Source organism: Macrobrachium nipponense, chromosome 30, assembly GCF_015104395.2.
Source record: "Macrobrachium nipponense isolate FS-2020 chromosome 30, ASM1510439v2, whole genome shotgun sequence".
Classification (NCBI taxonomy): Eukaryota; Metazoa; Arthropoda; class Malacostraca; order Decapoda; family Palaemonidae; genus Macrobrachium; species Macrobrachium nipponense.
This window is the reverse complement of record NC_087218.1, coordinates 49656458-49673957: the sequence shown is the minus strand read 5'-3', so window position 1 is coordinate 49673957 and position 17500 is coordinate 49656458. Positions and strand designations below refer to the sequence as shown.

At 42.7% G+C, this 17500-nt stretch overlaps 1 protein-coding gene across 1 annotated transcript in view; it reads right to left on the bottom strand.

Annotated features, from left to right (window-relative positions):
• LOC135202141 (basic proline-rich protein-like) overlaps positions 1 to 15809 on the bottom strand; it is a 94002-nt gene extending 78193 nt beyond the window's left edge. Inside the window, exons 1-5 of the mRNA XM_064231392.1 lie at positions 15705 to 15809; positions 14281 to 14492; positions 13212 to 13627; positions 12487 to 13116; positions 11840 to 12440 (exon numbers count right to left, since the gene is read on the bottom strand). Of these exons, the coding sequence (XP_064087462.1) occupies positions 11840 to 12440; positions 12487 to 13116; positions 13212 to 13627; positions 14281 to 14492; positions 15705 to 15809 (1964 nt within the window). The remainder of the gene's footprint in view (positions 1 to 11839; positions 12441 to 12486; positions 13117 to 13211; positions 13628 to 14280; positions 14493 to 15704) is intronic.
• Positions 15810 to 17500: the final 1691 nt, after the last annotated feature.

Sequence of the window (17500 nt, the reverse complement as noted above, 5' to 3'; positions counted from 1 at the left end):
TTTTTTTTTTTTTTTTTTTTTTTGCAAGAACTTTGTTGGCTCGGGCTCTCTCCCAAAACTGTTTGGGCGTTGAACTGTTTTTCCTTTTTTTGTGTCACTTTTCGCCTGTTTACCGTGATTGCGTCAGACTTTTGCGCACGCATGCACGTACAGTTGGACACAGGTTTCCCTGGTACACCTTCTTGAGGGACTTCGAAAAATTATATGGTAACAGTGTTTACTGAGGGGAGGGGATGGGGGGGAGGACTCTTCCTCTCTTAGCAAGAGTTGCCACCAATAAGCTCTGGAATTCTTTCAGTGGGAGGAGTCATTAGGTATGGTTGGAGAAACCCACACACACCACACACACGGAGTAAAAAAAAAAAAGTAATCTGAGCAGGTTATATCGCTGTAACTAAGATTACTGTCTCACTTTTAATATAAGTTTGTTTATTAAGATTCCATTTAACTTTCGTCTAAGGCGTTATCTTACCACCGTGTCTGTTATTATGCATCGGTCATATTCATTACGCAATACTTAAAATGATCAAAATTTTAGAGTACATTGGTATTGGAGAGAATCACGAACATCATAGCAGGATATTTTAACCTTATCATGAAAGCCAAGTTTATAGTTTCGGTTGCAGTGCGTTTCCTACCAATAATATAATAGGAAGCATTGAACATACCCAAACACTAAGTGAACGAGTTGAAAGTGTCCGACGCCTTAGCCCTCTCTCTCTCTCTCTCTCTCTCTCTCTCTCTCTCTCTCTCTCTCTCTCATATTAGCTACTTGAAAGTGACATGTCATCTAGAAATACCACTGCGCAAAGTATGCAGTTTTGATATGTCATTAACACCCTCTAATCTTGACTAAACTAATATATGCATATATATTTTTTCGGGGGCCGGGGGGAGTGTGTCGGGGATTGAGTTCTTGTTGTTAAGCCGTCTTACAGGTTTTGGAATTCTAAAATGTAATTCAAATGACAAGTTCTTGCTTGCTGTACGATGTCCTCAGCCTGGCTTTGCTACAACTGAAAATGGGTGGGGGACTAGGGGTAAGGTGGGCTGTTGCGACCCGATGAGTGGACGAAGTAGATATGCTCGTGGATAGAGTGTATGGCTAACGAAGCTCCACTTGAAATATTTTCTTGTTTATCTTTTAATGCCTGCCTGTTTTTAGTGTTTATTCTTTATTCATTATTATAATACTGTAGATTTTCTGAATACAACAACATTTACAAGAAGAATGGAGGTTGGGTTAACTCACTCTCTTGTAAATACATATAGAATGAAAAGAGAGAGAGAGAAGAGAGAGAGAGAGAGAGAGAGAGAGAGAGAGAGATTGAGAGAGAGACGAGAGAGAGAGAGGAGAGCTGAGGAATCAAAATGAAACTACTAAGGACAGAGAAAATTCCACAACGTGTAATGGAAAATTGAAGAAGGACTCCCAAACTTGGTGCAAACTTTTGAACCATTCCCATATGGTTAAACTTAATTCGTTTGCCAATGATAAACAATTGTTGATGTCAGAGGTTTCATGTATTCATGGTTGGGTTTGTATTCCCTCTTGAATATACTGTAGAGGTTTATTCCCTACACGCCCTTCATTACAATAATTATTACTGATATGGATAAACACATCTACTTGGCTTATATTTCTAATATATTAATTGTGATACATGTTTTAATGTCATACGGACAGAAATTCCTTTCGCTCTTATTATCATTCGTGTGAGGATAAGAGACAGACGTCTCTACTGTTAAACAGCCCCTTCAGTCATTTACCTGTCCATTGTGGAAAGAGCTATTTGGAGAAATGTAGTTGATGATATTGTCCTAGGGTTCTCTTTTTATTTTTATATAATTTGAGAACAATCAGGATAGCGAAATTCCCTTTAGATTTTGAACTCCTTTAAGATATCAAATTCACCTTTCTAATAAATAAATTATAATAATCATGACCTGGAGCTAAACGATATGCATAGGTCTGTTTACGATTTTTTTTACATCATACGACATGGAAGTTCAGCGGAAGCCATGGGGTAATCCAAATATACACACTCAATTTTTACATTTATTTTCAATATTAATGAGAAGCCCAGCCACCTTCCTTCTACATCACCTCTTACAATCTGTTAGGCATAGAAGATTCATGGTTTCTGACGATCTGTGGTCGGTTGTGGAAGAGTTTCCATTGTGTCCCAGAGGTTCATAAGTTGATCTGGTCTCATCTCCCTCTCAGGCTCCCAACATTTTACCAAATTAGCCTAAATATTCTCAGTGAGGTTCATCTGTATCCTTACTTGGCCAGTCAAGCAACTGCAGATCCTCTCGACCTTGAAACCATTCCTGGACTATTCTGGCCGTATGAATGGGGCAGCGGTCGTGAATGAAAATGACAGGAGCAGGTGGGGAGGAATAATTCCGCTGTTGATGTGAAAGAAGTTAGAAATCCCGAAGAATTTCAATGTATTTTTCACCAGTGAACCTCCACTCAATCCTGATGATATCATCCATATAATGTAAGAAGATCCAGCCCCAAACGTTTACTGTGACGTGCCCATTCCTGGTCACCTCGTAAATTTCCTCTGTAGTATCTGAAGGGAAAAAATCTAATTTTTAACAATTTACGCTTTGCTTTTCGTAATAGGGAAAATAATGCTATATCGTTTTGGGAAATAAAATGCTAAGTAACAACCCTTGGAATAAGTTAAGAATGTTTATTAATCTGCAAGGATTAATACTTATATAGCATTAACTTTAATCTGCAACAGTCGTTATGATGATACTTCTTTAATTCAGTAAACAGGCTGTACTCTATATTATAAATTTGCCTACGTGATTATCATACATAATAATGCATTTGATTAATGCCTGAAAGCTGGCCATAGTAGAACTAATGGGGGGTTTGGTTTTACATGAAGAATTTTTATTTTCACACTTCTCGTGGCAATATAATTTGATTAGCGGAAAATACATGGTTATTGACAAAATTATTATTATCTTTTGATTATAATATTACCTTGCTTATAATATTATAGTCTGACTGTTATTAATGATTATAGAAAACTCACCTTATATTACTCGGTCTTCGGTTATGTATCCTGCCGTGACTTCTGCTAGTAAAAGACTTTCGTCACTGCATACAACTCGAGACCAAAATTCCATATCCTCCCCCACAAACTGTTGAACAAAGGCAAGCCTATCAGCACGATGCCGTTCGGCGAGAAATTCCTTCTTGGCAGGAATTCTATGAGGTAATCCTGCCTCATCCAGACGTCTTCGCACCGTCATAGCCGAAACATTTAATGCCAGACGTTCACGAATAGCAATAGTATTGGTAAAAGCATCTTCTTATGCTGCTCGTCGAAGTCGTCGTTATCCTAAACGGGTTGTCTTTCGTGGTGGAGGTCTTCGAACTGAAATACGTAATAACATGCAGATACCTAGATAATCAAGATTAATTATAGCCTCGTTTACTTATGGGAACGCTATTTGGTATTCTGGGAAGTAAAGAGAAAGAATCACTATTAGAGTTCAACAGGACCAAGGCAACTATAATTTAGGTTTCATGATTTTACGGGTTTGTAAGGTTTATTGTTTAAAAAATTAATAAATAAATGAAATAAATTAATGCTATCCAAAGTCTAAGCATGCCTCCTTTTCCATTTATTTACTGTTGTAGGGGAGACATCAAGACGCTGTGCAACAGCACGTATTGAAAGCCCACTTTCTCGTAGAGCGACGATCTGCGCCCGGAGAACCATATGTTGCTGTTCATTTGGAGACTATAACGAATACTACTAGCAGAGGACAGATAACCTATCAAAATTTATACAACACCTCAGTCTAGCCATGATTGGGTGACAAACTTGTTAGCGTGTAATAGGGGTGCTGTAGCAGTGATATCGTTATCACTGAACAAAGTGATATATTAAATCACACGATTACTGGGACTGAGTGATTGATTGGCTGTTACTGGCATTGAACATCTCAGGTCATTACTGTCATTGATAACGTTAAAATTCTGTATGTCTTCATAATGATAAATTGTTAATGTCTGTTTGAAACACTAAAGGTGGTGGTGTTGCCTCTCTTAACGTGAATTCCATTAATCTGCTTTCGGGCTGTTTTAGTGTATAAGAGGTTGGAGGAGGCAAACTTGTAATAAGTATTAATCATCATAGATGAATAAACATTATCTTTAATGCAGTGGTTGTTACTTAGCATCACATTTCCCCAAACGATATATCATTATTTTCCCAGTTACGGAAAGCAACGCGTAAATTGTAAAAAATTCAGATTGTTTCCTTCAGATACCACCGAGGAAACATTACGAAGTTGCCAGGAGTGGCTTGTAACCGTAAATGTGTGGGCCTAGATTTCCTTACATGGTATATGTGATATCACAAGACTGAAGGGTTTCCCCAGTGGAAAATACGTTAAAATTCTTCAGGATTTCTTCTCCCTTCACTTCACCAGCGGAATTATCCCCTTTCCACTAGTTCCTGTCATTTTCATTCATGACGGCTGCCCCATCCATACGGCCAGAATAGTCCAGGAATGGTTTCTAGATCGAGAGGATATTGAATTGGTTGACTGGCCAAATAAGGGTGCAGACATGAATCCCATAGATCCCGAGAAAGATAAAGTCGATTTATTAAATATTGAACAATTCACAGGTGCCCCGAGAGAAGCCGAAGTGCAGTGGGAAAAATCACCGAATTTCTAATCAGTTTTCTCCCATGTATACATAAAAAAAAAAAAAAAATCCTTTTTGTTCCCGTTATTTTTATGCTCATCCATTTCGTATGAAGTAGCTACTGTCGCATATCTTATGTAATATAAGCATTAAGCAGGTTAGGAGATTAATTACGTTTGCTTTGTTTATGTCTATTACAATAATTAGAATCATAATTACCTGACTTGTTATCGAATTACAGTTACAACTTCAATTACAATATGGGGAACAATATCAAATACAATACAATTTTAATATTTCAAAATTGTAATCACAGCTACAAATACATATATAAAACGTATTACTCAATTACATTTCGCACACCTATTTAATTTTAAGAAATGCAGATAGTTGCAAAGACTTTATACTTGAGTTTGGTTTCCTTTTACAGTCAATTTCTGCAACAATTGTAATTTGTAACTTATGATACCTAGTACAAATACAAAACAAAACATCTAAAATATTTTAGACCTGTAGAAATTATCGTTAGCATCCTATGATTTGCCTAAGTAAATTTTTAGTATGTTTATTGTGGTGAAAATTATTATGCTGATATAAGAAAATGATACTGAAATACAAAACTCAAATACTGGAAAAAAAATTTCACAAAATTTTTTGCACAAAAAAAGGAAATAAAGTGGAATAAAAAAAATTTTTTAGAATTGGTAGCTGGCTTGTCAAGATTCTCCTTAATAATATAATAAATGAATTGGGAAGCGACTCAAAACATCTATCCATTGCATTTGGTCAAGATGAGTCTCGAAAAGTAAGAGGGCGGCTCTAGGATAACAATCTCAAATAAAGTTTTCAGTTACAATTACAATTACAATTACCATAATTATAAATAAAAAACAAATGGAATTACAGTAACTTCAAACGTGTAATTAAAACATATCAGATAAATGACAATTACACCAAGCCTGAATAAAAGGTAAAGTTTATTTGTAATTGGTAAAGCTCTCTTACTGTGGGTTTCACAGACAGTGCAGTCACGTTTTTGGTCAATAACACTGTAATGAAGACTGGTATCAGTACGAGATTTTGCTGTAATTTTTCGGTATAATCAAGGCTTTAACTCTATGGATGTCGGTAAAAATGCTCAATTTTTATTTGTAACACATAGAGTAACTATAACCAGTTACCTATTCAAACCAATCTGTAGGCAATTGGCGGCTCTCTCTGCAAAAAAAAAAAACAAAAAAAAAAAAAAAAAAAAAAAAAAAAAGTTAAAAAGTTGCGTGACAAACGGATTTCTGCTACCATGCCGACAGCTATGTTCCTAGGCGGCCATCTCTTCTTCACCTTCGTAATGCAAGCATATGGCTGATGCCCTGAGTCCAAATGAAGCTTGCGAAGGAGGTAACTAAACACAAGTATAACAGTAGATTTACCATCAATCACAGTGTCTATCGTTCTACTACTCCACCATACATGCAGATATCTCTTACTCCAATAATTATAATCATTTACTCATAACCCAAGTCAATAGTCACTAAAGAAAGAAAAAATTTTTTGATCTTAAGACAAAATTAGTAATAGCTACTACTACTGCTGCTGCTGCTAATAATAACAGTTAAAAAATGCTATATTACTGGTTATGATTATTAATAATTAATTTATATTGTTCCCTTGTTTTCAACGTAGACCAAAAGTAATATATCCATTGCCTAAGGTAAGGTAGTACGGTACGGAATTTGCACATTTTTTCCGTACCTAAACTGTACCGTACCGTACTTCGGTAAAATTGTCGTTGCGTAATTCCGTACCGTACACATAGGCTATAAATATCAACGTACCGTACCGTACCGTAATGCCAGCCTTGCTGGCAGGTAACAACAGCGTGAATCGTTATATATATATACATTTTAAATTATTATTATTAGATTAGATAGATAGATAGATACAAAAAAAAATCGTGCAAAATATACTTAAACTAGTAACATTCAGAGAGAGAGAGAGAGAAGGGAGGGGGAGGAGAGGTGAGGGAAGTCTCTCAAGACGGTGTACCAGGTAAACCTGTGTCCAACTGTACTGTCACGCACAATAGTTCGTTCCCTCCGCTGATCCAGAGTGAACACGAATCCGCGACTATGAAACCCCGGAGCAGTTGAGTAAGTAACTAACGGAGCATCCAATAGATGTTGCGCCGTCAGGACAAGGAAGGAGGAGTGGGCAGCAGATAGTTTCTTGAGCATAGAGTAAAGTATCCTTAATCTATTAACGTTAATTAAGAGATGGTCGTAAACAAATTGTTGTTGACGATACTGGGTTTGAGTGTAAAATGTGCATTTAAGGAAATATGCGAAATAAATATGAGACTAAAAGTGCTTAGGAACTCAGTATTTATGAAATGGCATTTCCTATAGATTATTAAATCTATACTGACATGACTGTCCACGAGATCGATACAAAAACTTTCACCAAGTGTTAACGGTGGTGTTCTGTAAGCAGCAAGCCACCTCTATATATATATATATATATATATATATATATATATATATAATATATATATAGATATAATATATATATTTATATATATATATATATATATATATATATATATCACATCTATATCAGCGAATTAGCAAATTTTCAGTTCACTTACTTTATTGAGGTAGCAACCATACACACAGATACATGTCTATATACTTATACAAAATTTATGATTGGGCCAACCTCCATAGAGAAAGCGGGCGATGTGGGCAATAACACAAAAAAAAAAAAAAATTTGGGCTATATATAATTTTGTATTTACTAAATTTTAGTAATTAAAAAACAACATGAAATATTAGGATACTTTCACCAATATAACAGGTTCATATTTGGTGGAAAAGAGAAAGACAGAACCACAGAATATAACAAGACAAAGATGAGTAGAGAGAAAGAGAGAGAGATAACTTATTAAGTTCTTTTCTAGATTATGGTGTGAAGAAGCCTCGTGTTCTTATTTCTTCCTAGCACCAGGTCAGTTGCAAAATACGAGTCACCTATACCATTTCTTTATAAGTACTTAGAGGATATTTCATCCTTGTTTTCAACCGATGCATTGTAATAGAAAATAAACTTAACTCAATTCCTGTGTTTCAAGAAGCAAAGTAGTTTTCTAGTGCCGATGTAGTTATAGCCAATTCTAACGTGTAAAAGAGTTAATATGTTTTTGTAGGAATGTAACTTTTCTCTCCTGTAAAGTCAACTGCATAGTCCTTGCCGTTCCTGACCATTTCCTGTCTTAGGGAGGGAGGTTAGGAGCCACTAGCTTCTACCTTTGCATTGGAGAGTTAAGTTGCCTAGTATATGGCCATTCGTAGGCTGCAGCTTTAGCTCCACTAATTCTATCAGGGCTTATTTCTTCTACCTTTTGGACCCCTTTTAATAATCTAGCCTTAGTTTCTTAACTGCTGTGCTCTTATTCTGTCTCAACTTATTACCTAATCTGTTTTCCTTCTTTTCTGGAATGAAGCACGTTTTGTAATTCCCTTATTTCAAAATAACAAAATCAAAAGTAGTGATATTTACAAAGCCTTCTATGTTCAAAATTTAAGGCTTATTTCAGTTTGACTAAATGTTAAACTAAAAAACCATCACATTTTTCCGACAATCTGGCAGATAAAGTTTGAACCAATATCACTTTTTTCATTTAATTTTGAGATAACTATGAATATTACTTTTCACTTTAAACCTATGAAATATGCATGATCTTCCAAAACATTAGCATTAACTGGTAATCAAGTAAAAGGAACATAACTAAAAACACGTGAGCTAGTGTCAATATTTTATCGTTATTATTTTTATGATAATATACAATGAGTAGGATGTCCAACCTCCATCTGCATCTGTGACCTCACACAGACGATCAGGTATGGAATCTACAGTTTATATTATGTAACAGAAGTGTGGGTTATGTATTTGATTTCCTGGAACGTGTTTTACGCAGATATCTTTATCAAGCACGCTTCTACAATACAGATTCTTAACCTTACATGTCATGTCGTTTTCATTATGACTCTGTAATTGTTTTTAAATAGTATTTAATTGCTGTCATTATCGTCCGTATTAAACAGTATTATTTACATTTGTGTTGGATAAGGATACGTTCACACCAAATGCGTTGCCTATAGAAATGGGGCTGTTAGGATTTCTGCTTTATTCTCTATATTGAATTTCAATTTACGAATCAAGTTATGCTCAAATAAAATTGTACTCCTTTATACGGATTTTCACTTTTATATAGGACAAAATTTAGTATAATTAAATTTCGTTTTACCTATTTTCTTTGTATGCATATGATATAAATTTAAAATCTTAAAACTTACCTATAGTTTTTGAAAATCATTATGGTTGAGTAGTTGATTATTATATTATAAATATATATTTCTCTTGATGTCTCTGGCTAATTCATTTAGAATGATATCTTTTAGTTATTTGGTTAAATCCAATAACAATAAAAACGTAGCTTAGAAAAATGGTCATTTTTTGCTCAGTTCCAATTGCCCGCCTGTAGTTAGTATTGTTTTTCTTGTAGACAAAAAGGTAAAATAAATAAAGGAAAATCCCTAAATATATTTTAATAGATAAGACGATAAGAGCAACAAAAAGATGCGTACTGCAAAAAGATCCCGTAAAAAAAAAAGAGAGAGAGAGAGAGAGAGGAGAGAGAGAGAGAGAGAGAGAGAGAGAGAGAGAGAGAGAAATTTATAACACCTAGAAACAAGGCATGATTGGAAATCTTTCAGAATGGTTCTTGCTATATTTTGATAAATCGAAATATCTCTTGTGAAATATTGAAAATCAAGGAAAAAGAGAGGGATATAGAGGAGAGTATATGAATTGGGTACTCCAGTTTTGAAGAAAATGTGGCCTTACTTGGCCTGCCTTGGCAGCAGCTGTTGTGTGACGTTATTGTCTAGATGTTGTCTGAAATACGGAGAGAAGTCTAACGCAAGGATAGTCATGTTGTTTATAGGCTGCCTATTCACTGGTGAGGTTCCTCCTAATACTGATGATGGAGGAAAGCAAAGGCCAAATGGAATGGAATTGAACGAGAGAATTTCGGCCTTGCGAGACACCACACAGTACCAGAGAGAGCAGCAGAAATGAACTTGGACCAGGATCATTTTTCAGCTGCAACAGAGGCTTTGACTACAAGGCTTGAACGACATTGAAGACATTCAGAAGGCGGGCGGAAAGGAAGAAAGCACTCGTGTGATCCAGATAACTCAGGAGGTGTTACCAACAACAGGCCTGGCAAGAAAGGGCCCACTTATTCGAAGGTGAGACGTTGTTTCTGAAGGAGAACGATCAAGTGAAGAAGGAGAAGGACGTGCAGATATAGACCGAAGAAGCGGCGCGGATGGCGAGGCTCGTCCAGGAACGAAAAGCGCTAATCCGACAGGAAAGACGCCGAGGTCAGGTTCCAGCTCCTGCAGAAGGAAGTGGAAGATCTCACGAAGGAAAACGTTGTGTACTGCATTGTGAAGTTCAGGTTGCGAAACTGAAGAGAAACGAGCTGAGGTGCCTTCTAGAGGAAGGGAATCATCGCTTCAAGTCACTGGATAGGAACACCGGTGTCCAGGGCAAACGGAACGACCAGTTGGAAGATGAGGTTCGACAGCTGCTAGGAGCGAAGGAGAAATCGGTTTGTCAGCTCAAGAACCACCAGAGAAATTACAGATTCCTGGAAAATGAAGGAGCAGCTGTCCATGTTCAAGGAATGGCGCGACCAAGTCTAAGCTGGCCTTGCGAAGAGGGCTCAGATGTCAAAAATTTGAGGAGAATGTTTGTTGTATGGAAAGTTTTTTTTTCGTTTTAATCAATAAAGTTTAGTTTATTTACAAACTGCGATTTTCATTTACAACATTATTTTTTTTGCAGCAAATTTTGTTTATTTACATAATAATTCGAGTTTAACTCGAATTTAAAGGACTTCTTTCATAAATCCATATGTTAGAATTGATTTTAGTTTGCAATGGATTTTAGGAGTGAACTGCAATACTTTATTTTATATGTAAGGTTTGATGTTTATATGTAATAAGTTTGCTTTGTTAATCGTTGAAGGATATGAAAGTTAGAGGGAAATAAGTATAAATAAGTATAAAATGTTTTTGTAAGAGTTTTATTGATTCCTGAAAGGGAAAGGTAAATGTAGGGATTGGTGGAGTGCCAGGATTCGAAGCAGAAGATACAGAGAAGATTGGTGGAGTGCAAGGAAAAGCAGCGGATTCAGAGAAGATTGGTGGAAGTGCCAGGAGAAGCAGAGGATGAGAGAAGATGGTTGGAGTGCCAGGAGAAGCAGAGGAATCAGAGAAGATTCAGGGAGCGTCAGAAGAAGAAGCAGAGTATCATGAGAAGATTTGTGGAGTGCCAGGATAAGAAGCAGAGGATTCAGAGAAGCCCCTGGAGAATTGAAAGGATTCAGTGGCATATTCTGGTTCTAAGGTTAAACAGAGGTGTTACTCTCTTAAGGGACGGCGGGCGAGGCCTGCCAGGCGTCCCGGGGGACCGGCGGGCCTCCGCCCGCCAGGCGTCCCGGGGACGGGCGGGCCTCCCGCCCGCCAGGCGTCGGGCCCGGGGACGGCGCGGGCCTGCGCCCGCCAGGCGTCCCGGGGACCGGCGGGCCTGCCGCCCGCCAGGCGTCCCGGGGACCGGCGGGCCTCCGCCCGCCAGGCGTCCCGGGGACCGGCGGGCCTCCGCCCGCCAGGCGTCCCGGGGACGGGCGGGCCTCCGCCCGCCAGGCGTCCCGCCCGGGGACCGGCGGGCCTACGACCCGCCAGGCGTCCCGGGGACGTGCGGGCCTGCGCCGCAGGCATCCTGGGGACCGGCGGGCCTGCGCCCGCCCAGGCGTCCCGGGGAACCGGCGGGCCTCCGCCCACGCCAGGCGTCCCGGGGACCGGCGGGCCTCCGCCCGCCAGGCGTCCCGGGGCGGCGGCGGGCCTCCGCCGCCAGGCGTCCCGGGGACCACGGCGGGCCTCCGCCCGCCAGGCGTCCCGGGGGCCGGCGGGCCTGCCCCCCACCCCCGCCAGGCGTCCCGGGGACCGGCGGGCCTCCGCCCGCCAGGCGTCCCGGGGACCGGCGGGCCTCCGCCCGCCAGGCGTCCCGGGGACGGGCGGGCCTCGCCCGCCAGGCGTCCCGGGGACGGGCGGGCCTCCGCCCGCCAGGCGTCCCGGGGACGGGGAGGGCGGGGGCCTCCGCCGCCAGGCGTCCCGGGGACGGGCGGGCCTCCGCCCGCCATGCGTCCCGGGGTCCGGCGGGCTTCCGCCCGCCACCAGGCGTCCCGGGGGCCGGCGGGCCTCCGCCCGCCTGGCGTCCCGTGGGGACCGGCGGGCCTCCACCGCCAGGCCACGTCGGGGGCCGGCGGGCCTGCCCCCACCAGGCGTCCCGGGGACCGGCGGGCCTGCGCCCGCCAGGCGTCCCGGGGACCGGACGGCGCCTGCGCCCGCCAGGCGTCCTGGGAGCCGGCGCACCCGCCAGGCGTCCCGGGGGCCAGCGGGCCTCCGCCCGCCAGGCGTCCCGGGGACTGGCGGGCAGAGGGCCCGCCAGGAGTCCCGGGGACCGGCGGGCAGAGGCCCGCCAGGCGTCCCCGGGGACGGGCGGGCAGAGGCCCGCCAGGCGTCCTGGGGACGGGCGGGCAGAGGCCCGCCAGGCTTCCCGGGGGACGGGCGCAGCGGCCCGCCAGGCGTCCCGGGGACCGGCGGGGGCAGAGGCCCGCCAGGCGTCCCTGGGTGGGACGGGCGGGGCAGAGGCCCGCCAGGCGTCCCGGGGACGGGCGGGCAGAGCCCCGCCAGGCGTCCCGGGGACGGGCGGGCAGAGCCCCGCCAGGCGTCCGGGGACCGGGACGGCGGGCGGTGGCCCGCCAGGCGTACCGGGGACGGTGGGCGGGCAGTGGCCCGCCCATTCGTCATCGTCGGGGACGGGCGGGCAGAGGCCCGCCAGGCGTCCCGGGAACGGGCGGGCAGAGCCCCGCCAGGCGTCCCGGGGACGGGCGGGCAGAGCCCCGCCAGGCGTCCCGGGGCGGGGACGGGCGGGCAGTGGCCCGCCAGGCACTCCCGGGGACGGGCGGGCAGTGGCCCGCCAGGCGTCCCGGGGACGGGGGGCGGGCAGAGGCCCGCCAGGCGTCCCGGGGACGGGGGGGGGCGGGTCAGACGTCCCGCCGACGGGCGGGCAGAGGCCTGCCAGGCGTCCTGGGACGGGCGGGCAGAGGCCCGCCAGGCCTCCCGGGGACGGGCGGGCAGAGGCCCACCAGGCCTCCCGGGGACGGGGGGGCAGAGGCCCGCCAAAGCCTCCCGGGGATGGGCGGGCAGAGGCCCGCCAGGCCTCCCAGGGACGGGCAGGCAGAGGCACCCGCCAGGCGTCCCGGGATGGGTGGGCAGGCCTTGACGGGTGGGCAAGGCCCGCTACGGGTCACAGGAAGTGGCAGGTGAGGCCCCCAGGGTGTCTGGGATGGTCGGCAGGGCCCGCTAGGTGTCCCGGGACGGGGGGCGAGGCCCGCCACGCGTCGAGGCCCGCCAGCGTCCCGGGAGGGCGGGCGAGGCCCCGCCAGGCGTTCCCGGGACGGGGGGTGGGCGGGCGAGGCCCCGCCAGGCGTCTGGGACAGGGCGGGCGAGGCCCACCAGGCTGCCAGGCGTGGGGATCGGGACAGGCGGGCGAGGCCCACTAGGCGTCCCGGGACAGGTGGGCGAGGCCCGCCAGGCGTCCCGGGATGGGTGGGCAGGCCTTGACGGGTGGGCGAGGCCCGCTACGGGTTCCGGGAACACAAATCTGGCGCTGCGAGGACGAATTGTCACTTTATGCGACAATAGCTTCTCGATGCGAGCCATTCCACGTGATATTGGTGTGTCCCCACCACGGTACAGTAGAAGGTGGGAGGAGAGTGGGAACTTGAACGACTTGCGTAAGTTGTTTATGCTGAATGATTGGTGGATATGTTTACATGTTCATGGTTATTTAATCTTGCTTATTTAATGTGAAAGTTTCTTTCTGTTCAAATGTATTTCGTCTCGCTCTTATAATTTGGTTAGACTACAGATATCCACAGCCATTCCAACAGCACAGTAATATTTCAGGTCCACCTCCATAATTCCACACCGGTGGGTGGTTGGCCCTTGCCGACCTCAACCATGAACAAAGTTAGATAGTCGATTGAGTTGTCTCGGTAAAATTAAGCCTATAAGAGCATTTTATTTGTGCCCACCCTGTCACAGTCATGTGCGTCTTATGGTAGATATAGTTTATATATTAAATGTCATTCAGTGATGGCTCAGGAATGATTTACTTTTAGTTTTAATAACTAACAACGAATTGAGAATATTATGGAAATATGTAATCACGTTCTATTTGATAGCTTTGAAACCAAAAGTATACTGCCATGTTTACTAATTATGATCATCCATCCAGTACAAAATTTGAAGAATCTAGAATTGATTGCGATGTTTATATAAATTATAAGTTAAACATTTAAGATAATATGGTCTCTTAGCTAGGCAGGGGGTCCACGGAACACGCCATTACAGGGCGGCTCGAGAGCAACCTAACCAACGCCGAGGCCATTCGTGAATAACCTTGGATTAGAAGTGTCTCGATGACAGTACGACGCAGACTTCACACTGCTAGGATTCATCACAGAATACCATCGAACGAAGGAGCTCTGATGGAGCGACATAAGGCGGGAAGGCTTGATTTGCAGAAACGTCATGCTGATAAGGATTTGGACTTTTGAGGCCAGGTCATCTTTACTGACGAGAAGTGCTTCTCGTCCACATCGCATGGGAAGCTGCAGTGTTGGCGAACAAATAGAACTCGGTATGATAAGCAAAATCTTTACTTGCATCAAATATCAATTGCATACTTCTTTATATTAATTATTAATCTTCAGATTTTGTTCCACGGAAGTGGGACTGTCAAAATATATAAAGGGAGTAAACATAAATAAGAGTGCTATTTCTGAGATAAATATTAGGTAAGGGACGTGGCAGCATTTGCTCTCTTTCCTCAAATATAATTAAATAGATAATTAGACAACAGAATTCTTTCAGTGTTGTTCACACTGAGAATTTAAATTCTCCAAAGGCATATATGATTTATATTATACACCCCCATTTTTTTCTCTCATTCAGATATGAATCTCGTAACATCGTTGAGGTGGTTCGATCCGGCCATGTCACCTGCAACGTATGGGGCTGGGTGTGTCTGGATGGTATGGGTGAGTGTTCTGTATCGAGGGGACGATTTACAGCAGCTAAGTAAGTTGAGCTGCTGCAAAACTCCTTCTTGCCTTCGTTACGAGAAAGGAATTTTCCCTTCCCATCAGGGCCCCATCCTGTTCATGCACGACCGGAGTCCCATTCACACTGCTCGCGTTGTTCAAGAGTGGTTTGCCAGACAGGATAACCTGCTTCTTGAATGGCCGAGCAAAGGAGCAGATATGAACGTGATTGAACATGTGTGGGCCCAGATGGTGAACACATGGAAAATGTAACATGAGAGAACAACACAGCAAACCATGGCTCACATCAACTCTCAGTGGGAAATTTGTAGACAGAGACCGCAGCAAATTTTCAACCTTGTTCATTCGATGTCCGACAGATTGAGGGAAGTGACTGAGAGAGAGGGTGGATGGTCAAGGTATTAGATTGTATAATATAAATGGTTATATTTTTTGTAACAGGACATAAAATTGGTCTCATTTGTTTCTCACTAGTTATTTCATTATATGTTTTAATAAACATAATTCACAACAAGTTTTTTATTATAACCATGATATTCTTGATATAATATTCGAAGTATCTGTAAAAAAAAATGGCATAATGCCTCCCATTTACAATATTGAGAGTATTGCAGTAAAACTTTCCTACTTACTCTGGCCCACATTGTTTTTATTGTGTCTTCCTAATCACGTTTCTTGTTAACAGCATTGAATTATAGAACTGAATGACTCGCCGAGCACTGTTTTCATACAGTGAGGTCGGTAACACAAATGCCCTACCTGTATACTTGTTCTCTGTGGTGCGGCCGATACAGATATGATAGTGATACTTTCGCCAGTTATTTTCGCTATTAGCTTCTTGGAGTCTATTAAAATAGTTTCCATTATTTGAAATGTTATGCTTTATATCCTACGATATTTTCAATGTAGTATCTTTGGTTAAAATCTAAGTTATTAATGAACAAGAGTAAAAATGTGGCATATTTTTTGGCCGTCGTTGTCGTACTGAGTATAACGGTATATGCTCTGTAGATATTTTAAAAGGAAAACTGTCAGTTCAGATGATACTCCTTTGCGTCAGCCACTATAAGGAAAGCCCAAAATGACTTCACCTTATCGCCTGAGGTCAACGAAAATATATAGTCTATAATATATCAGTGCATACATAATTTTAGAAAAACAAAAACAGTTAACCCTTAAAAGGTCAACCTCGTCAGTATGGACGTGTTTTGCAGAAGTCGTCCCCCCACATATGTGTTTACGTCATGTGACGTTCTTAAGATTTTAAATTTGCGCGCCTTCATAGCTTATGTATCGATATTGTTTCTGTACTACTTAGTGCCTTATTAGAGGCCTTGCTGGGCCGTTTGCCACTGCTTGTTCTTCACTTTGATGAACTGTGCGGGGGAGGAGGGCGGGGTTTAAGGGTGGCCTAGGAGGTTGTCAGAAATGTCAAACCAGCTAATCCTGTGTGGCAAAGGATTGGTGGTGATAATTTTTGCCACACCTTCGATTTTGATGAAAGTATACAGGAATAAAGTTTTTATTCTGTTTTTTAAGGAAACTGACTGTAGAGAGATCCAATCGTGATTTTCGGCAATACCAAATATAACTTTAAAATGTTGATACATTTTAAGTATTGTGTAATGAATATGACCGATATACAGACAATGTGGTAAGATAACGTCTTGGCCGAAAGTTAAATGAAACCTAATAAACAAACTTATATTACAAGTGAGGACAACAATCTTCATTACAACGATATAAAACTGCTCAGATCTTTTTTTTTTTTTTTTTTTTTTTTTTTTTTTTTTTTTTTTACCCCGTGTGTGTGTGTGTCTTTCTCCCACTATACCTAATAAGTCCGACCCACCAACGAACTCTAGAAGTTATTGGTGGAACTTTTGCTAGCAGAGAGAGGAGTTCTCCCCCCATCTCCTCAGTAAACATTGATACCATGTAATTTTTCGAAGTCTCTCAAGACGGTGTACCAGGCAAACCTGTGTCCAACTGTACCGTACCCACAATTCGAGTACTATACCAAAGATATACATAAGTATAAGGTTTATGTATATATATATATATATATATATATATATCTATATATACATATATATATATATATATATATATATATGTATATAATATATACATACATTCATTAATATATAATTAATTTATTTATAATTAATATATAAAATTGTATATATATTTAGAATATATATAAATATATATCTATATATATATATATATATATATATATATATATATATATAATAAATAGATATATAATTATGTGTGGTGTGTGTCTGTTACTTGCGTGTGTGAAATTCTCTCGCCACTCATCCATGAAGATAAATATTAGCCATCGAATGAACAGAACGCTTTAAAATTTGGTAAGAAATTGGGGGGTGGGGGGGGCGACCAATGACAGAGAAACTGGCGACCGCTTCACGCGAATATCCTCCGGTTAATTAAGCGCATTTCCAAGGCTCACTTAATGCACACCCAATATACGTCACCCACCCCCGCCCGCCCTCCCTCCCTCCCCCCCTCCCCACCCAACTTAATTAGCA